Source organism: Cydia fagiglandana, chromosome Z, assembly GCF_963556715.1.
Source record: "Cydia fagiglandana chromosome Z, ilCydFagi1.1, whole genome shotgun sequence".
NCBI lineage: Eukaryota > Metazoa > Arthropoda > Insecta > Lepidoptera > Tortricidae > Cydia > Cydia fagiglandana.
Genome location: NC_085959.1, coordinates 16,058,860 through 16,081,694, shown reverse-complemented (window position 1 = coordinate 16,081,694; position 22,835 = coordinate 16,058,860). Strand labels below are relative to the sequence as shown.

Genomic DNA, 22,835 nt, shown 5'->3' with positions numbered 1-22,835 from the left:
ACAATTATGAAAATTATTATATAAGTAAGTATAATAATTTCATATTAACACGAAAAAAGCTCTTCTTTTTAGAAGTTACCGTACCCATTATATTATCAATATTTTTAATAATTTAGGTTTGCTGTGAAATTATTGTACTTCATATTCTATAAAGTACGATTGCATATAAAAAAAGGAAAAAAAACGTAGAAATTGTGGAATTCTATCAACTATGCGTAAAACGGAACGGTTCAATTTGTATTGATTTTCAATTTCAATTTTCTCTCGCGCCAGTCGCTTTCGTGTCTACCACTTACTGTCATTGACAGATCGTTACTCGCGAATTATGTAGTTTTCGTGAAAAACCTGTATAACTCAAAACTTTATTATAGTCGAAGCTTTTGTGAGACCATAAGCTTAGCAATAATCGAAAGTTCTTATTGCATTTATGACTTAAAAGATTGCAATGCAAAAACGATAAAGTTAATAATATGTGCTTTAAGTGTATCTGCAATAAAGTACTGCGATATTCAGAATGTAATTTTATACACTTGATATTGCTTGAAATTACTTGTTATCATTCTTACTTTAACGTGTACGCTTTATAATGGAAGTTATGCCTTTTTAAATATTTTCAAACCCTTTAGAATAAATATACCTACTTATAAATATGTAAATATGGATACACCATCTGAGAACTGGGACCCAGGTAATATTTTTATAATAGTATTTTTTAATAAAAGTAAAAAATATTGGTATCAATAAGTTAAGTGATATATCTTTATTTTAAGCACTTACTCGTCTATTGAGCTCACTGAAGGAAGTCCAATCAGGCGGTGAAGATGTAGCTTTTTTGAGTGAACTTCTACAGTCGAAGCAGCTTCATGCATTAGTTCAAGTTCACAACAAGATTGCAGCAAAAGGAAAGGATGACAAATTCTTCCCACTGCTGTCAAATGCTATGCAAGTCACACTCGAAGTTCTGGATTTGTTGGGCAATGTGGTGTCAGTCTCCAAAGAATATCAGGAGCTTCTGAGTCTATTACAGAAACCACATTTCCAGGTAGGTAATTTATTTTTATATTAGTAATCTAAATAGGCTACCTCATATACACTAATATACATTCTTTATAGGCAATATTATGCACACATGATGCTGTGGCGCAGAAAGACTACTACCCCCACCTCCCCGATGTCCCGTCAGATGCAGATGAAGAAGAAGAAACAGTCAAAATTGTTCAACTAGTGAAGAGTGACGAACCACTGGTACAAAATTTTCATTATTTCTTTAATCATCTTGCGATGACTCTATTTCTAAGGTGTTAAAATGTAAGTTTTCACTCTTGGTTATTCACACATGCCAGGATAACTACAAGTACAAATTCCAATTGACTATTGGACTTATATATTGTAGCAAGTCATTTGGAGGTTTGCAAGTAAAAATAACATGCCTAGTTATACAAAGATTAGACAAAACAAAGTACTTTTGAATTCTGAAATTTTTTGGCATTCTGTTACAATTTCCTGTAAAATATGTTTCATTGTTAATATTAAAAAGATTAAATTTCATTTAGAAATAGCAGCTATGTTTTAAAAGTTGATTAGCTAACACATCAAACAACAAGATCAGTAAGCAGGTGATAGACTACAGGTTAAATTCATTAAATATTAGAATAAACTAGCACTTGACAAAGTTCACCTTCAATATTAAACTTTCGTGAGACATATTTTAAATTGTTTAGTGGACAACAGTTTCGCTCACTTGAATTTTTAGTTGCTATTGGTGACATGTTTCGGGCCCTCCATGCCCTGAGCACTGAGCACGAGTTGCAGTCGCCGCGAGCACTCGAGCCTGAGGAAGGACCCCTGAAGGGCCCGAAACATGTCGCCAATAGCGACTAAATATTCAAGTGAGTCAAACCGTTGTCGTCTAAACAGTTTAAAGTTCACCTTCTTACATTTATCTCAGTAGTTAAGATAATATTTTGTGAATAGTAATTAGGAAGGTAAACATTGAAGAGTAATATTTTCTATCAAGGGTGGAGCCCAGAGTGCCGAGCCAATCGTGGTAAGTTCATTCCAATACTTAGGGCCACTTGCACCATCCCACTATCCCGGGGTTAACCAGTTAAACCAGGAGTTACCATGGTTACCAGCACAATTTGACACTGGGTTAATGGTTAAACGGGTTAACCCTGGGTTAGTGAGACGGTGCAAGTGACTCTTAGCTGCTATTTATTTGGATGCTTTCTGTTCACATTCCTGGCTTGTGGATTGTACCTACTTGGTTCACACACTTTCGTTTTGTTTGTCTGGTTGTTGTATTCCTTATACGGTCAAGCTTTTTAAATTGTTGATCACTTTGAACTTTGTCATGGCGACAATTATATGAAATCCCTCATGAATTTTATATGATTTTCATTGTGAAAAGGTTCCAATTGGTTGATAAATAAGAGTGCTTGACTGTGCGTTACCCATGCTGTCCAAGTGTCTACAATTTCTATACTTATTAGCTGCTATCTCTAGATGTTTATTTATGCAACTTATGTTGTTATTATATGGTCATATCTGACATTTAGGTATTTTAGTTTTATCCTAAGCTAATTCTTATTTTAATCACATTCGCTTTACCTTTACAATCATCCAAACATATGATGCAGAAAATTACCTACTTAGTCTTTATATATAGCTATAAATTTAAATACATGAGCTAAAATGAAGCCCCTAGCCCTTAGCCGTAGGTCGTAAGACGCAGCGGATCATATTTTCAAGTAAAACACTAAAACAGACAAAAGTTATTACTTTTAAGCAAGCACATTATAACAAAAAAACAGCGCAGGCGGTGGGATTCTGAAAAAAGCCCTCTTCCGCGGCGTGCCTTTAACCCAATGGGCGCACAACTTTTGTAGGTTAATTAAGGTCAGCGCCATCTCCTTCAGCTATCGAATTTGGGAGGGAGGGGGTCGAATTTTTTATAGACTTACAGCAACGGTTAGTAACAGTAACAACTTTGTTCCTTATTCTTATGGCTGCCCTTCAGTGTACGTAAGCGATCTCATCGCATTTTTTCAACAAAAGAAAGTTAATGTTGTGTTTGCTATACTCGTATTGATGCCGTCAGCCGTCATAAGTAGTAAGTCATAACTAATAACAAGGTACCTACTTAAGCCGTCTAAGCAAAAAATATCGTGTATGCTACTTAATCATTTAGGACAAAGGCTCTCGTAGCCTAAGCTTAGGGCCAGTTGCGCCAACCATATTTGACTGATCAAAGTCAGCCGGCGCCCCGGCGCTTTATTATGAAACTTTCCATACATTTTTTTTTTTTACACGGGTCTTCCGCGATATAATTTCATTGTTTTTACCTTTAATTCCGACGTTTCAGCTGAGTTGCACCAGCTGTGGTCACCTTAGTTGTGTTATTTTAGCGAAAGTCCTCGTATGTGTAGGGTGCGACGATCAAGACGGACGAGGAGACGGGGAAGATCGTGATAGCGCGCGTGATGCACGGCGGCGCGGCGGACCGCTCGGGGCTCATCCACGCCGGCGACGAGGTCATCGAGGTCAACGGGATCACCGTCGAGAACAAGACGCCCGCCGACGTGCTCGCCATCCTGGTACCTGCACACCACTACCACATGCTGCCTTATTTACAAACATAGACCATGAGATATGTATTTAATGGAATCGCAGTTTCTTTTTTCTTTGGCCAATAAGTTTTACCGGTAGTAAAATACCTTACCTATTTCCTCTGTCTATATTTGAAATGACACAGTCTTTTGACAAACTATAAGTACCTAGGCAATTTTTAACCGACTTCATGAACTCTTTAAATAAACATAAAGTCTTTCATTTTTATAAGCATACTTACTCGTAGAGCGATTTTTTAGTTTTCATCAAAATTTTGCATTTACCTAAATAGTGCTATTTGTTGAAATTGAACCGATAACGCCACACTCATTGTGACCAGAATGGAACTCCTATTACGGCAAAAGATTTTTAAACGTCTTGAGGCTAATTATAATTGTTATGCTGCACTATGGTTGTGTTGTTGAAGTGGCATTTTTAACTGTTTTGTGAAGTGTTTTTTCTTTTATATGGATGAGTGGATATCAGTTTACATAATGATTTGTTTACAGCAAAGCTCGGAAGGCACGATAACTTTCAAACTGGTGCCGTCGTTCGGGAAGGGTGGTTCGCGCGAGAGCAAAGTGAGGGTTCGGGCCCTGTTCAATTACAGTTCGGCCGATGACCCCTATATCCCTTGCAAGGAAGCGGGGCTCAACTTCAAGAAAGGTGACGTTTTGCACATCGTATCACAGGATGACGCGTACTGGTGAGTTGGGGTAGTAATACTTCTAACATAAATTGGGGCATTATCTATGAAAAGGGACCTTATTGTCGATGGCGCTTACGCCGCACAGCGTCGCGCAGCATTGAATTTTTATCGGAGCGTCGTTAAAAATGGCGTAAGCGCCATCGACACTAAGGTCCCTTTTCAGAGATATCGTCACAATTTGTGATTTATGGACCGCTGTTTTATATAGGCAACTTAATATTCACAAAGCTTTTTTAACGTGTTATCGTTTTAGGTGGCAAGCGCGTCGGGAGGGGGAGAGGATCATGAGAGCCGGGCTAATACCATCGAGGGCCTTGCAGGAAGGTCGGATAATCCATGAAAGGCAAACCGACCCACAGACAATGGAAGGTACAACATACATTATTAAATATATGTACATATTATTATTCATATAAGGCAACGCTTAGTCATATCGTCGAGGACTTCTATGATGTACCCATGAAGCTATGCGATTGTCGTGTTATTAAAACTAGCGCCGCCTACGCTGCTTTAATTATTCAAGGGCATGTCCAGATCAGGTTTATAGCGACAAAATAACCGTATTATAAACACTATCCCCCTTATTCATAAAAACTTACGGGCCTGGTTTAGTTAAATTATGTTTTATCCCTTTCTTACAAATACAAAAGTCAAAACGACAGATAAAGACAAACGATTATTAGCTAATTGAGGTTTGTAGCGCGTTTATGAATAAGGGGGTCTTCTAAATATTGGATACTTAGGGCTTAGGCTCTAATGCTCGTAGATCTTATATCGAAAGGAAATATAACGGTATGGTTATGTGCATGTCTGTAGGTGACTTAGGTCCTAACCTAATTGAGTATGTTAATTAGGATTAAGAAATTATACTCTTTCCTATTTTTTAAGACGTGTCTGCGTGGTACCTACCGGTTGCCAAAACTTGATTTAGCTTTCGTTGCATAAAACAAAAATTGTTGGAAATAGGTACTTATCTACAGTCTAAACATCAGCTTGTATGAACGGCATAGTATCTAACCTAACAATTTTCGTTTTACCTTGGGCTTATATCTTAGAGCATTTAATAACCGGAGTCGCCTTTAAGAGCTTACCCCTCTGCCGAAAAACTTGCACAATTGTGCAAACTTTTGTATGGACTGACATGGCTATTTGTACGTTACGTACAAATAATGTAGAAATAGCAATACATTTGACGTCTCCTCTCCCGCAAAAATCGGAAGACTGTTTCTTACAGAAATAGATAGCCATGACGTCTCTTACTAAATGCTCAAAGGCTTGTCCCTAATGTTTTATTATGATGTATGAGGCATGGTAAAAGTTTCATCTAAATAATTCCATACGTTCATAAGAGGTAACAGATAACTGATTGAATTTAGTCGCATTATCAAACACCTGTACCGTTATATATTTTATATCGCTTGCGAAGCTGTTGGCCCCTTTACACTTTACCGCAAACATCGAAATTCGAAGATCATCTATCTGCGTCTGTTCCGATCCAATAATGCGAGAGCGATAAAGATGAAGATAGACGGTCTTATATTAGCGGTTCGCTGATTTTAATTTTTTTTATATGAAATTTGTTTGTCGCCTCTAACTCTTGTGTATTAAAATATAATAAAAAAAGTAAAATGAAGGGGTAATAGCAGTAATGACACCAGGGGTAATAACAGCAAATTGCGTAAGAATGTTTTCTATAATGTTATTTTTCTGAGAGGAAAATGGGGACTGCGTTGGTATGGAGAAGGGATCGTCAATAGGATATTATACTGTATTTCAAATAAATTATTTTACACCATGCATGAAATAAAGCACCAGATAATTATTATAAAAACACAGATAGGAGTTATAGTTATTTTTTTTTAATTTTTATTAAATCGTTTCGACAGTTTTAAAAATGTAACTGATTTGACTATAATAGTAAGAAAATACCCTATTATCCTTTTGGACGACCGGTGAATAAAGGCGATGGTTGTGAACAGGCAAGCCGGCGCTGTGCAGCCCTTCGGGCGGCGGCGGGGAGTGCACGCCGCAGACGCCCTGCTCGCCGACGCCGACCGGCACGGCGCTGCTGCCCTGCAAGACCGTGCCCAAAGTCAGGAAGGTCATATACGACATCACCGAGAACGACGACTTCGACCGAGAGGTATTCATAGATAAATCATTTATTTGACAGCTGCAAAAACATACAATATAAATTTACAAGCACCATAAATACCATTAACAGAAAAAAACAAATAACTATAACTAAAAAAATCGGTTTAGCCAAACGCGAGATAATCGAGAACAAACATATATACAAACATACGGGACAAACAGAGAACCTCCTTTTTTTTAAGGCGGTTAAAAAAAATAGCACAATAAAAATGAGACAGAAATGAGTATAAAAGTGAAATTTAATAAAATAAAAGTGGGTACAAACTGCGTGGCAGCAGGATAAAAGAGTCATTCGACAACTTAATAGTAATACCCGTATTAGTTCGTTCGGTAGGCAAGTCATAGAAAAAAAAAGACTTTTTTAAAGTAAGTATGTTATTAAAAATAGCCTTGACCGTATTTGTTTAGGCAACCATATTTATATAATGTTCAAGAGAACATATTTTATTTTATAAAATATAAGTGTCGTCCTTTTCCTGTAGCTAGATCGGTAAGATCTGCCTTATTAGCTTATTAGATCGATGCCGGTCGATGCGACACTCAACGTCCCAATAATAAATACCGTATCTCTTTTAAGCTAACTTAAGCAAATGTTTTGACTTGGCTCTACAAAATGTTTTAGTGACACGAAATAGCCTCTGTGGTCTAAATATAAATGAAATGTTGAATATGTAGGTGATACCGACGTACGAGGAGGTGGCGCGGCTGTACCCGCGGCCGGGGCTGGTGCGGCCGCTGGTGCTGGTGGGCGCGCCGGGCGTCGGCCGCAACGAGCTCCGCCGGCGGCTCATCGCCACCGACCCCGACAAGTTCGTCACCCCCGTGCCCTGTGAGTTACTCAACACCACAGACAAGACATCCTCCATGCTGAGCGCTACCCCCTCTGCCACAAATATACGGTAGTTTTACTCCATTTTCGAGTCAAGTGTCTTTGTGTGACGCCCAAGTGTCTTTGAACGGACCAATCACGGCACGGGACTCGCTGACCTCGTCCCCCGCACTCCTGTATTTTTGGTAGCATCGGTTTCATGAAATAATTGCTCTAAGCTCCGTCTACAGGATTTCTAGTCTATGCTCAAGACCCATAGAATCACAGTCCGGTCGTGCGCGTTTGTCGCTGACTCTGATCACAGTGGCTCTGTTAGATGTAGATTTCGTGAACCACTATGAGCTCTGCGTTTTGAAATTATTCCTAGCACCAAATCGACAAAATAACTTTAAAACTTTTGGGTTTTTCGGAAAAAGGTGGATTCCTGCAATTTGGTACACCACAATAAGTCAGTTTTGCAAAAAAATATAATAGCTACTCTGCTACCCGTCATACAAAACTATTTTATAAGGACCATATCGTTGGGAATGTCTTTTTGAAAGTTTCTTTCCCCATTATTGGTCTTAACGAGACTCAAATCAACATTCTACTCTTAACGAGACTCAAATGAACATTCGTTCCACGTACAGACACGTCCAGACCGGCAAAGGCGAGCGAGCAGAACGGCAAGGAGTACATGTTCGTGACGCGGGAGGCGATGGAGAAGGACATCGCGGACGGCAAGTTCATCGAGCACGGCGAGTACAAGGGCAACCTGTACGGCACCACCGCCGAGAGCGTCGAGACCATCATCAACTCAGGTGAACCACGGCGAAGGGCCCCGCCCAGCGCTACCTTAAGAAAAATCTTGGCTCCTGTCCATCATTATCATCATCATCTCAGCCATAAGACGTCCACTGCTGAACATAGGCCTCCCCCTTTGGGGGCTGAATGCCATAATCGCCACGCTTGGCAGGCGGGTTGGCGATCGCAGTCGAGTACACCGAATTTGAGGTACGCTGCTGCCCGTCCACCGGTGGTCTTGGACGTAGTTTAAGGACATACCCGGGTCCGGGTCTCCTGTACATAAGCTGTTGAATTCTAAGCACGAATTACAGAATTATTGATTATGTGTACTATGTCTATTGTCTACCGTTTAATTTGGTACCATCCACCTACAATTCCCGGTAGTTATCAACAGTGATCGGACAACTCATCGCAAAACCATCAAAAATCATTTAGATCTCAAAATAGGACAAGATTTATTAAACTCATATTATGTACACAGTATCTTTATAAAATTTCCAGATTATACTCAAAAACTGCAGTTCAAAATCGTTAATAAAAATTGTATCGTGTTATTCATGTTCCAATACTAATATTTATTTTTGCGATGAGTTGTCCGATCACTAGTTATCAAACACTTAGATAATTATAAAGCGGGAATGTTTTCGTAGACAGGTGAATTCAATAAAATATGTGTGTAAAAATGACTTTTTCTCGGAATATTTATTTTTCTCGGTAGTTACCACAGGTAACAACTTGCTGCTAAACTTTGGTTCCAGTAGGTTGGCCTATACACTTGAATCATTATCCTGACACGCAAACTTTGAACGTGTGCTGGGGTTATTCCCACTAGTTACCACCAAGTTCTTACCAGTAACTACTGGGATTTTATTCCCACCTTTTACCATTGGTAACTACTGGGAAAAATAATTCGCAGTAGTTACCACCAACTCGGTTTGGTGGTGGTATAATGTGTTTTTTTTCTCAGTAGTCACCACTGGTAAAAGGTGGGTTTTTTTTCCAGTAGTTACCACTGGTAAAAGGTGTTTTTTTTCCAAGGGACCCAGGAAAGGGGATAAAAAGTGGGAAAAAATTCCCAGTAGTCACCACTGGTAAGAAGTTGGTGGTAACAAGTGGGTATAACCGGTGTGGTGTGTCGCAGGTCGCGTGTGCGTGCTGAGCCCGCACTGGCAGGCGCTGAAGATGCTGCGCACGGCGCGGCTGCGGCCCTACATCGTGTTCGTGCGGCCACCGCCGCTCGGGCGGCTCGCCGCCACGCGCGCCGCGCACCACGCGCGCTCCTCCTTCGACAAGGAGAGCTCCCGAGCCTTCACGGTATGCGGCTCCACTTGTATGCCGAATAAGAGCTCATTTAGGGCCAGTTGCACCAACCACATTTGACAGACTGATCAAGGTCAGCCGGCGCGCCCCGGCGCTTTACTATGAAACTTTCCATACATAAAAATTTTGCGAACTCTAACGATACGAACAGTTTGGTGCAACTGACCCTAAGACGGTGCGAGAACTCGCATGCGAGTTGCATTACATTGCGTTATTTGATCAGTTGGCTAAATTGATGTAACCTTAATGGTCCGCAATGTAGCTAAAATCGCATGCGAGTTCGCGCGCCGTTAAATCAGCCTTTAGGGTCGGTTATTCCAAATCAGTTTGACAATAACATATGTGGCCTTCTACCTGAGAAAGGTGTCTAGGTGTAAAGGGTCCTAATGCTCCACATAAGAACCCTTTAGGCATGGAACGTCACATATATCCACGGTTTCGCTGAATTAGACGGCGCTACACGGCACAATACTTCTTTTGGAACTAGTTTGCAATTAGCGCCAACGATAACGATAGATAGTTAATAGGCTACATTCCGACTAGTCAAATCAGCTTGTTTTTTAGAACTGTCAAAACGATTTTCTAATATGGAATTTATATGAAAAACGAATATAGTGACGTCACGGTAAACTCACCTACTTTTTATACATATTTCAATCCGATTTATTAAATACAAATTGTGTTTAAAAATAGCTACTATGTTTGTTTTTCTATTAATTATCTGGTGCTTTATTTCGTGCACGGTTTGAAGTAATTTATTTTAAGTACAGGAAACATCCCTATTGGTTGTCTGGAGAGTGAGTCACTGTGGAAGTGATCACTTCTTAGCGAAAAGACCGCCTGCGCGCATATTTCGGTTGCGGACTTATTTTGTTGACTAACAATCGCGCGCGCATGAGACGCAATGTTTTTTATTAATTTACATCAGAATAATGCCTGAACACTGTAAAAAAGGGTTTTTATAAACATAAGTTGTTGTATGCATGTAGATTGTAGGGATGTTGACAATTTTTTGGAACTGTACCTATTCATTTTATATATAGACACGTAATTATAATTATTACAAACAAAAATATATTATATTATAAACATCTCTATTACAGGAGGAAGAGTTGTCCGACATCATCCGGTCGTCGAACCGCATCAACTTCCTGTACGGGTACATGTTCGACGAGGAGATCGTGAACGAGGAGCTGGCCGGCGCGCTCGCGCAGCTGCTCAAGGCCGCCTGGCGCGTGCAGTCCGAGCCGCTCTGGGTGCCCGCCTCCTGGGTGCAGTAGGCAATGGAGCCCAATACAAGGCTACCCTTATTGCTTAATGCTCCAGCGAATGCCTGTACAAATACTGTTGTGCGAAATTAACGGTACGCCAATGCACGACGTGGAGAAAATATGAACCTTTGTGGGAAGACTTCTTCCTGCTACTTAGGGCATACTGAAAATTCCTGGACATAGAAAATATAAGTCGTCTCATATATCAGCATCCAGAACGTTCAGTATGGTAATTGCCAGCTGCCAACTATCAACCAATATTTCCAACACAGACTAGGGCAGCGCTACAGTCATGCATGGAGCTAGTACGCTCGGAGCGTTTTTCATTGTCATCTAACAATGTCCAAACAGAGAATGCTCCCGGGACTGAGATTTGCGGGAGTATGTCTACATTTGCTAATCCCGGGAATTGTTGGTTCCGGGGCTGATTTTGTATAGAAAGCCAGTACGCGAGGACCCCATTGCCCAGCATTCTAGCAGAGCCGTATACAGTTAACTACATAATTTGATCTCTATGCATTATTATTTGCGTTATTTGACACATTGTGACTGACGTATATAGAGATGTAACTAACCCAAATCGATTGTCACAGCAAGCGATTACGATTGGATGGCACGTAGACTGAGGTATCGAATTGTGACGTATAATGAATTTTTATTTGTGATTTAAATAAAGCTAGAATTATATGGTTTTCCCGCAAGGTAAATGCATTTAATACACCGACCGAGTAGGTCGCACCCATCGTCAAAATCTAAACTAACTGGGGATCTATTTTAAAGTTTATTTATGTTATTTCTGTGTCAAATGTGTTGTCTGTTAGGTGACGATAAATATATCCATATTTACAGTTAATTATCCACCTTTTCCTTACTTTTATTAAAAGAAAAATGAAAAATTCATATCGATTTACTTAGACAACTACCGATTCATAACGGTGGTGTCCGGCCAACCCTAAAATTAAAAAAAAAAAGACGTAGAACGTAAACGTTCGCAGTGCAATTGTTTTCCTTTGTGATTTCGATGTGCAAGACATTTTACGTTGTATTGCTGTTGTGAGTGACAGATGTCAAATAACGCAAATAATAATGCATACAGTATAGTCCAACAATAGACAATGCAAAGATTCATTGGTCACTAACCCAGAATTAAAATTGAGTGTACTTCAATCGCCTTTACAAATGCTTGGATCCTATACCATATTATATGAACATAGTCACAAACACTATCATAGTACTATAGAATAGTTCGGATAATCGAAACGTGGGTTTATTGAGACAAGAATAAACAAAAACAACACCTTTTTACATGATGTATTGGCCACATACGCGCCAATAGACATTTCAACTTTAGCATTCCGATTTAAGGTTCAAATTAGATCTTGACTTTTCTTCAAATTAATCATCAAAGCTGGATTAATTATAATATATTTGGATTTTTTTGGAAAACCTTGTAGATTGGTGTGGCCTGGAAAAGGGTTATCGCAAGCGGACTAAAAACATTCTAACAAAACGCTTTTCAACATTATGCGTAGCTACTCGTAGTAGCTACAGCGAGCAGCAAATGCGCGCCAACTTTCGGAGAATTGAGTGTTCGGATGATGAGGGCTCGGATAATCAGGGTTCTACAGCAATAACATACTGAACATACAGTACGGGAATTTGTTCACTAACGACTCATCATTTCCACAAATTAAGGTACCCAGTGTCAGTCACAATTCCTTATAAGGCGACGCGTGAATGCTGGGTTTAATGACTTGTCATATACCCTCACCCAGTGCAACTGCGTAATGACCGCTGGCTAGCTAGCTGCTAGAGGTCACATCGAGACCACTATCAAATTTACTGTTTTCCATCTCATGGCTAGTAACCAATAGGTGGCCTCTCTTCCGAAGATCAGATGCAATGCATTCTTTTTGCTGTTTTATAAAAAAATATTTGTTTATTAATAATTTTTAGCTAGAATTTACACATTATTTCTACCTACATGTAAAATGGATTAGGTTTAGGTATTTTATACTCTATTAGTTAAATAAAGATGAGCACATGTTAGAAAAGGTTCCATATGCTAAAGTCTGCAGCGATTTAGCAACGACAGTCAAAATTCAAAATTCAAAATGTTTATAGAGGCGTTGCGGACTTAGACGGTTTTTCTATCATATTGAAGTATTGTTACGTTATGCTGTAGGTATTCTTTCGGGCCTATTTCCATACAAAATATATCGCAAGGTTCATTAATGTTATCAATCACTGTTTTATTTTATTAGTCATGTTTCTGCAAAGGTGGAATAAATAGTTAAGTGATAGCTGATTTGAAAAGGACAATAAAAAAACGTTTGGCGAATATGTACCTAATACCACAGAATAAATAATCGTACTAGGTACAGAAGACTCACTCTCTAACAAAACGCGTCTGTTACGATCAGCACAGATATGGCCGGTAGGTGGCGACAGCGCCACGCGCGGCTAATGGCTTTCCCCAAAATTGGGGTGGAACGGATGTACTTTTAGCTACCTTTAGCAAAGCGACGAAATCGCGAAGTGAGCCACGCCTGCTAATACATATAGTTCGAACTTGAAAGAAGGTAAACAATCTTGATGTGTCTTTTAATTGAAAAACACATTTTAAAAATAAGTTACGGCAAATATGTAACAATTATGAATCTAATACGATCATTTATATTCTTCTGCTTTCATAAGTAATAGTTACTGATTTTTAAAAAGCGTTTTTCAATTAAAAGACATGTCAAGATCGCTTACCTTCTTTCAAGTTCTTTCTAATGCTAAAAAAAACGAACTATAGTACCTATGGCAAATAGGCGCAATAATATTTGTATGGTAATTGGCCCAAGTGTCACAAAATAGTACATTTCAATGCAAGTGTGGAAAGTGTGTTAGTATTTACGAGTCCCGAGATGTATTTTATGAGCCATAGGCGAATAAAAGACACGGGACAAAGTAATAGAACAACTGGGACTAAAAAGCTATCAGCGAGAATAAATACGATCCAGCCGTTAGGTAGATTATAAAATTAGGCCTGTCAGTAAAAGGATCTTATAGTGACATCCACTTTTAAAAGTAAAAGCAAAACTTATCAATTTTCATTGTAATCTTTTTGCATCATACCATTTCAGTATATTAACAAGAAAATTCAACCTTTACGAATTTATCTTCTCCGAAATATTTTTTAATGTATTTACCAGGGATTTCTATAAGTTAACTATTATGTGTTTTCATATAGCTTTGCACGGTAGGTACACTGCTGGAGGTTTTCTTTCCCTTGTCCCTCGTATCGATCGTCTGTATTAGTGGTCGTTTGTTTGTGTGCGTCGTGTAAATGTAGGGAAATTATATTGCCATAACAAAACTTGTCGATCAATTTATCTTCTCTTCTTACATATTTACTAGAGTAGTTTTTTGGCCGTTCATCGCTTGTTATAATACAATCTGAATAAACTCATAGAATAGATACAGAACACCTATCATCGGTCATGTTATGTAAAATAATTTGACACGACTCTTGTCCAGCCGTATTAATTTTAAGGTCTGTGAGTATAATTAATGCATTTTTTAACAATAATAATAGCCTAGTAATAAATTAATTACCTTTTATAAACCCTTTTAATCAAGTTAATGTAGATTTAGATCGGTATCTTAAATTTTATTATATTATTTTTAGTTTTTACTATACCAAAGTTGTCGTGTTACCATTGTGACCTGAATAGTTGTTATAGATTTAATGTGTATTAAATATAAAGATCCAAAATTTAATAAATCAAAGTCGCAACATCAATCATTGACAATACAGAGGTAAGCCAACAGGCAGTATCTAATTGTAATCATTTCATATTTATTGATACGATATTTATTTATACCAGAAACAGTATGGATGCAGATTATTGTAAGATATTGTACGAGGTAACAGAAACCAGAAGAATTCGGTTTGTGTTGCTTGGGTAATGGTACTTTCATAAAATATACTGGGTGTGGCCTGTAACACGAGCAAATGATTAAAACATAGATTGTACTCCTCAAACGGTGACGCTTTTGTTCAACAACTTTTAAAAATTATGAAGTATTTAGACTCGCTATTTTTCATTCAAAATAAATACTGTCTTCATCCATGGACGCCATCGCCACGCCACATCATTGTGATTGACGTTGCTTGTCACGCCTTAAACATAACAAAATTCGCAATACATTGCGTCTTAGAATAAACTTTAAAGTGTGTTAAAAATCAAACCACAAGTTATTTTTAAAAGTCGCTGAACAAATGTTGGTCACTATGAGGAGTACAACCTACACTTAATTTTTTGCTCATATTACAGGCCACACCACACCCGGTATAACATTGTGTGACAAAAACAACATGATAGGTGGCTTTCCATCACAGCAGGCTCCTTATACTTCAATTGCAATACGGACCATCTGAAGTTCCAACAAAAATCTGATAAGAACCTGATCAAAATCAAAATTGGGCGCCTTATATCTACTTATGTATTATGTTAAGGGAGAGTAATTTAAGTAAAATAGTTATTTGTTGTATATCTAAGTATGTATGCCAATGCTCCCACCGACGAGGCCCATAATGAACCTGGACTAGGTGATAAAGTGGGGTTATCTTTATTTCTTGTAGGTCGTAGGTACGCTAATTTACCACCCGGTTTGCATAATCGTATTTGCTTAAGAGATGATTTTCTAGTCACATGGTCCGCTGTTTATTAGCTTGTGATTGTATGAACAATACCTGTTGTTAACTAGACAATCGACGGGCGATTAAGTAAACTGCACTAAAACTAAACAAATATTTTAAAATTTGTTTATCGGTTCAAGCAGTGGCGTAGCTAGCTACTCTACTAGCCACGCCTCGGCGTGGGCGAAGTGTGTCGTCGCCCACCGCCTCGCGCCCCACGAGGGAACTCGTGCGAGGCCTCTTCAGACATTGTGAAAGAAAAGGGCCTCGCAGATGCGATTTCGTCCACGGCTAGATTAGTAGCTAAGCCACTCGGTTCAAGTATGAAATAATTCTACTCAAAACAGTTTAACAATATAGCTACGAATAGCAAATCAATTATGAGCTATTTTTATTGACACAGTTTACTGAAACACCTGTCGACCTAAAACATTCCCACTTCATATTTATAAAGGTCACTATTGAACATTACATTATTTTAGTGGTAACTACTGAGAAAAATAATTCCCACTAGTTACCACCAACTTACTGTGGCGGTATAGCCTGGCAAAAAAGCTGGCTTTTTTGCCAGGCTGTAACTAGGGGAATATTTTGTGCTCAGTTGTTCCCAGTGGTAAAAGATGAGAAACAAAATATTTGTTGTTAGCACTGGTGACAACTTTGCGGTAACTAATCCAGATATGTATTTGTAATCGAATAGGGCATGAGCATTAAGCTAACAATGGTTTAATTTTATTTCAACGTTGTTTAGTTAAAGGAATCTGTAAAGTAAAATTCTGCTAAAATTAATAATTAAGGTTAACCTTAATATCAACCTTAATTAACCAACTCCTTCAAAATTGTTACTTTACATTAACTCGACCATGCTGCCATGAAATTAAACCGTTGTTACCGATCGCTACTAATAATGCCCTTTTAATCACAGCGTACACTTATTTTATTAGTTTCCTTAAATAAATTACTGTTCTTAATACACATGGGATCATTATATTGTTCCGCTCCTCATTATTTTTTTAAGTCGGTTCTTCAAATTTACATCTAAGTTAAAGCTTCTTCAATGTGATCATTTGTTTAAACGAACACAGTAGGATATCAATAATCGCTGTGAATAGATGAAATTATTATGTTAAAGTAAATATTTAATTAGTGATAGACCCAATGAAGACATTGTTTAAAAGTCTGAATATACACAATGGGATTAAGGTATCCTATGTAAATAAACTTAAATATAGAATTAGATTCAAAATATACATTTATTATATTAATATATTTATCTTTGCATGCTTCTAAAGCATTTAATGTGGATATGAACAGAGCATACAACTTTATGCTAATAGATTATTTCCTAGCAGAACTCGAATTCGTGTTTGTATTATGTAAAAGCCTACATTAATACAAGTAAAATGCCATTCCTCATTTAAATTATTAGATAATACATTGTACAATAAGAGGGGCCAAAATTGTTAACAAGAGTTAATAGAAACCTGATGCCCGGATGGCAGACGGTTTTTAATACTTGAGTTTACAATTTTAATTCCGCCCGTGGGACATTACACACAATATTTTTCATCACACTTGATTATAAAATAAGTTTTATTATTTTATTTATTGTTCAGAACACATACAATCATACATAAAAATATAGATATATATTACAAAAATATATACTTAAAAGCAGTCCAGTGGCCCATTTTATAAAGCTACAAGTTACAATTTACAAGCCGAAGTCTCTTTCTAACCCTATGTGTTAGAACGAGACTTCCGCTTGTAAATTGTAACTTGTAGCTTTATAAAATAGGCCACTGGAGGTTCATAATGTAAACATGTAAACACCAAAAGATACTTATATTATAAAAGCGTTTAAGTTTTATGTGAAATAATTGATAAATGCGGTAAAATTACGGATAGGTATCGCTTGCAAATTTGTTTGTTTGACGTAGGTAAAATCATGAAGCCGCGATTAAAATTGTAATCCGTAACTTCCTAGGGAATAGAATGGATTTTAACTCTTACGTAAAATACTATAAGTACCTATTTTATGAGCAAGTGTGATGAAAAGTATAATATTCTATGTTGCTCCTTGACTGCTTAAACAACCATGTGTCTCAGCACACACTACATTGCATTCCTTGCAACAAAACGATTAGTGAGGCCTAATTTAGGTGTAAAATTCAAATAAGCATTCAATTGTAATAAAATATCAAAGCTTGAAAACTAACATAGTAGGCCACAAATTCCATGAAAATGTGTCACTTGTTGTAGTAATTAATATTTAATAGTTAGCAATTACTTCGAATGAAGCTGCACGCGGTCGTCTTGTTTCTTCCGGACATAGACTCCAAGCCCATACCCAAAAACAGAATTAACCGTTTTTACCACACCAAAGAAACCACGAAGGGAAGTGAATAAAAAATGTTTCTGTCATAATTTCAACGGTTCCTTTCCATCGATATATGCAAGTTATATGTATGCATATATTTATACAATACAGTTTCACTAGCAATAAATAATCGCTATGACGAGCATGTCGTAAGCATTGAATACACTTTACTGACCTTACTCTAGCTTACATTAAGTTTTTTGAGTTCTGTGTGATTTCTTAAGTACAGTCACCTGCAATCATATGTTACACAATAAGGCCGCAAAAATATCTGACACGATCTTATTTATTGCGCAATAACAGTGCTTCATATATTTTTTCGGCCTTCGTTGTGTAACACTTTATTGCAGCTGACTGTACTTATTTTCTTATTCGCGCTAGGAGTTGCAGACTGGTTGCTACCATGTTGTTATAAAAATAAACATAGGGACGTTCGGGAGACTCGTCCTGGGGGCCGATTTTTGAATTTCGATCACTCGATTTCGTCACTCGAAAATCGGTGGAAAACGGCGAAATGCTAATTTTTGAAATACGAGCGATCGAAATTTGGAATCTAGTGGTATTGACCACTCGATTTCAATTCTATTAGTAGAATTTAAACGCCTAGTAGTGGAGATATCATTTAACGAAATACACGAAATCGAGTGGTCGAATTTCAAAAATCGGCCCCCAGGTGGGAGACACGACACAAACCATTGTATTGAAAAATTGTCTAAGTCAAAATGATTTTTAACGATATTTATTCTATTTCGGGCGTGCCGCATGCCTAAAATTAAGTTTCGGATTTTTTTTAGAATTGGTTATGTTAATGTCTTCCTGACTCCCGGGCTTTCCTTATGTACCTACTATATAATTACAGGCTCCATAGTTAGAAACTTGTACTACTTCTAAATGTTTTCACACGGCAATCATATTATTTTCATAGACGGGATAAAAACCCCCTGCTGCGCACGTCCCGAGGATGAATATTGTTTAGAAGATTAACCCTGCGAAGCATGGTTGTGGGACGCGGTGTTTCATTTATAATACCTAAGTAGGTACGAACAACTTACAAGTACCTATACATTTAAAATATGTATCATGCGCTTGCGCCGCAGTGGGCCCTCAGAATTATTCAGTAAGTAGTCCACTGATAAAGTCAAGCAATAAACGTCGTTAAATGATTAATAATAATGGTGTGTATTACTCAGCATAAACAAGAACCTAATCATAAAATATAATAATGTACAGTATAATTTTATGGCCTTGACATTTTTCAAACCTGATCCTCAAGCAACATTACAAATGTTTATTAACATTTACAGATCTCAAATAAGTATCACGCTGTTTAATAAAATGTTTGGAAAGTAATGAATTTTTATTTGATATTACCACCTATGTTTTATCAACTGATTAAGTACTTAATCAATTCTCTTTGGTATTAATTACAGACATAATATGCATATGGTGCAAAATTGTATCGGTGGTCCTGTCTAAACATTTTGTTACCTATTGATTCACTTTTGCACCACACGGTGTGGTGTGGTCCACACCTTTTGTCTTTTGCCTTAGAGATTTGGAATCATCATGGAAAAAAGTTCAAATGTTGTTCAAACTTACTTCCAACATCTACGATTATCAGTTTACAATGTTTAGGTACATGCATATTTCTGGGCCCAATACATTCCACTACTCTTCTCTTTAACAGACTCTATCAAGTTTTCAGTTTTTTATTTACATTAATGTACTTATGTGATCTCTTTGGAAGGTTACTAATTACCCGACTACGGCAACGCAAAAGGAGGGTTATGATTTTGACCGGTATGTATGTGGGTATGTATGTATGTATGTTCATTTGTTCCCTCAGAACTCCTAAAGTACGCATTATAATTTGACAAACGATATGTCATTCGAATCGTCTTACGCGTCCGCTGGTTATTGGCAATATGACGTCACAAAAAAAGGAACACGGCGCCCTCTAGAGGTCATAAAGGGACGAACCAAAAAAATAAAAATAAGTAATGATGGCGTGTTGTATATCATTTGAAAGAGCTCAATTAGCACATTTCAAATATATACATATTGTTAGCTTTTGCACCCGGCTTTGCTTACATGAACCCGATAAAACATTAATTTATCGGGTAGGTAATTCGAACTACGAATCTATAAGCGCTCTGAATTCTATTCGCGTATTACCCGATTAAGGCAAGAAGGTTTTTGCAAAAGAAATTTGTTTGGCCACTATATACCTACATGGTGTTTTTCATGCAGTAGTCGGGTTTTAGTTTTTAAACTTTTTTTTTTTAAACTTAAGCATCAAAATGGTGTCAAGTTTTGCTCATCAACTTTGCTCTGACATGTTTTCATTGTCAGTAATATTTCTCTTCGGTCTTATGATAGCAAAAATGAATATGCAAGATGATAACAAAATTGTATTGAAGCCTGCAGAATTGGCTGGTCTCGTATTAAAAGAGCGAATAAAGTCAGAACTTAAGAAAACAAGATCATGCAGCAAACAATACATGCACATAGGAACGAGTACTGATGCTGACGCTGACATTGAAGAGTTGCAGATTACGAGCAATATATTAGGTATGCACATTTCTAATAATTTATAATTTTACAATCCTTTAATATCAGAATTATAAGTTGTAGGTACCTATTTATTACCTGAAAATAAGTACATACCCACAGTTGGCTTCAAGAGCGTTTACACGTCCGATTCGAAATACCGTTATGTACCTTAGAATTAGAAGAGCAACAGAAACGATTTCGTAAAACGCAGCTCGCTGAGCACATAAATTTACGCACAGGGGCCCGATTTTTGAAATTCGATCGCTCGATTTCGTGTATTTCGTTCAATAATATCTGTACTACTAGGCATTTAAATTCTACTAATAGAATTGAAAACGAGTGGTCAATACCACTAGATTCCCAATTTCTATCTCTCGTATTTCAAAAATTAGCATTTCGCTGTTTTCCACCGATTTTCGAGTGACGAAATCGAACGATTGAAATTCAAAAATCGGCCCCCAGGTAGCAATTTACCTACCATTAGTAGCAATTTACAATATCGGACAAGGTAATCGCTCATACGCGTAAAATAAGATCGTTTAGGAGGAACGTCTTAATTTTAGCGATATCCCGGATGTATCTTAAAAGAACCAGCGCTCTGTAGATTGCAGGTAAGTACCTAAGTATTATATTTAATTTCAGATGAAAGCGATAACGACAGTGAAATGTTGCACAACCGCAAAATGTGGAGCCGTTGGAGCAAGTGGGGATCTTGTTCGGTGAGCTGCGGCTCGGGGTTCATGGTGCGGCGGCGAGCGTGCGTGGCCGGCCGCTGCGCCAGCGGCGAGCGCGAGGAGCAACGCCGCCCGTGCCGCCGCACGCCCTGCCCCTCAACCACGCAGGACTATGACCTAGAACCAACCACCAAATCTTTGCTTGTTACATAACATAATATAACTATATTTTCTACAATATACTCGTTTTGTCGTTATTGTCCTGTTTTAACGAATGGGAAGTTCAATTACTGTATTGTTTTTACGATTCCGTAGTCATTTAATAATTTTACGGTTTAGACGTGACGTGACGTGAGTATAAGTGATTATATTAAGTAAGTAACTCGCGCGACATGTTTCGGAGAGCCTAGGTCTCCTTTCTCAAGCACTAACAGTGCGAGCAGCGTTCACGATGGCCGTGTATCGCGTACTTGTGTGGCGCCGTGGTTCCGTAGTCAACTAGGAACCCTTATGTCCGTCTTGTCTGTCTGTACGAGGCTTTCCTCCATGATGGTTAGTACTAGAAAGCTGAAAGTTTGGTAACCAACCAATCCGCAAAACTCGTAAAATAATTTTAGTGTACCACCCCTACACGTTAAGTGGGGATAGATTTTTTTTCGCTTCAACTCTAAAGAGTGGGGTATCGTGATCACGATTACATGTGTTCCGAAAGCCAACTGGAAAACATAGTCAGCTAGCTAATTGCCCCATATACAGTGGTAGAAGGGCGTAAGGTACCTAACGATACGTTCGTTCCTACGATAGGTAAGTATAGTTAGGGTGCCTAGGGTAGAGTACGAGTGAATGCATGCGGGCGGAGCCAACAGGTCCGCCCAGGAACGCCTATTGGGGGTGCAACCCCTCGATGATGATTTCCATTTTAATCATTGGATAGATTTAATCAATGCTAGCTACCCACTTGTGACTTATAGAGTATAAATTGGTAAGTTGTATAAATATATTCTGTCGATATATTTATAATTTATATCAGTTATATCAATTAGGCCCTTGCCATTTGCAGGTTTTCTGAATAGGGTGATCCTCTAAGACCATTTCACTAATAGGGTAAAAGCACCAGTAGTCAGCCTTATAACGAAATTTCTATGTTCAAGATCGTATAATTTGCACACTTATGGACCAATAGCTATTATCAATGTTTTTTCTGTTCAAGAATTTAATAAAGTTTAATTTTTGTAAAGAATAAAACGTAATTTAATTCAACTTTTGGAAATATTTAATTAAATATAATAAAAGGGCATTTTTGCCAGTAATCAGCCCCCTGTATACCAATACACAGCCTTTAGGTACCCAGTGCCCAGCCATACCATCCTAGTGGCTGATTAGTGGGTTCGAATAGAGTGAGCTTATTGTCCAGTGGTCAGCCACAGGTTGACTACTGGGTATTTAATGTATTTCAATCAAATAAATTCATAATAACGTAATTTTTTAAAGGGGCTTGACTTAACGACTTACACTTCATTTTAAAATAACAACAAATCCTAAATCCTATGGTCAGCCTCCCCCGGCTGACTTCTGGTTTTACGACCTTTTTAAAATTACTACTTCAAACCCAGTAGTCAGCCTGGGGAGGCTGACTATTGGATTTTGTACAAAAAAGTAGTTTCCAATAGTCAGCCGCCATAAAAATGTTACTTCCACATGGATTAATATTAATCTTTTACGTTTTTCAGATAGTTTAGGTATTAATTAGGTGAAGCATGGACATATTGTTTTAAAAATAAATGACAATTCGGCTGCTATCGTCTTATCAAAATACCATGTGATATTCCAAAAAAAATGGCGCATATCTCTTAACCTTTC

The 22,835-nt window shown here is 37.9% G+C and overlaps 2 protein-coding genes across 3 annotated transcripts; both read left to right on the top strand.

Moving 5' to 3' along the window:
* The first annotated feature begins 289 nt into the window (after positions 1–289).
* LOC134679033 (MAGUK p55 subfamily member 7) lies at positions 290–15,510 on the top strand. 2 transcript variants are annotated; one of them, XM_063537836.1, is made up of 12 exons: positions 290–688; positions 771–1,042; positions 1,114–1,245; positions 2,018–2,047; positions 3,429–3,596; positions 4,119–4,315; positions 4,572–4,687; positions 6,298–6,461; positions 7,148–7,301; positions 7,931–8,101; positions 9,229–9,401; positions 10,511–15,510. In XM_063537836.1, exons 1-12 carry the CDS (start codon positions 658–660, stop codon positions 10,685–10,687), a joined length of 1,785 nt encoding a protein of 594 aa, XP_063393906.1. In that variant the 5' UTR covers positions 290–657; the 3' UTR covers positions 10,688–15,510. The 2 variants fall into 2 exon arrangements, with proteins under 2 accessions (XP_063393906.1, XP_063393907.1); XM_063537837.1 differs by lacking the exon at positions 2,018–2,047.
* Positions 15,511–20,091: 4,581 nt separating this feature from the next.
* LOC134679186 (A disintegrin and metalloproteinase with thrombospondin motifs adt-2-like) lies at positions 20,092–21,191 on the top strand. The gene is made up of 2 exons (XM_063538062.1): positions 20,092–20,319; positions 20,944–21,191. Exons 1-2 carry the CDS (start codon positions 20,121–20,123, stop codon positions 21,186–21,188), a joined length of 444 nt encoding a protein of 147 aa, XP_063394132.1. The 5' UTR covers positions 20,092–20,120; the 3' UTR covers positions 21,189–21,191.
* The last annotated feature ends 1,644 nt before the right edge of the window (positions 21,192–22,835 follow it).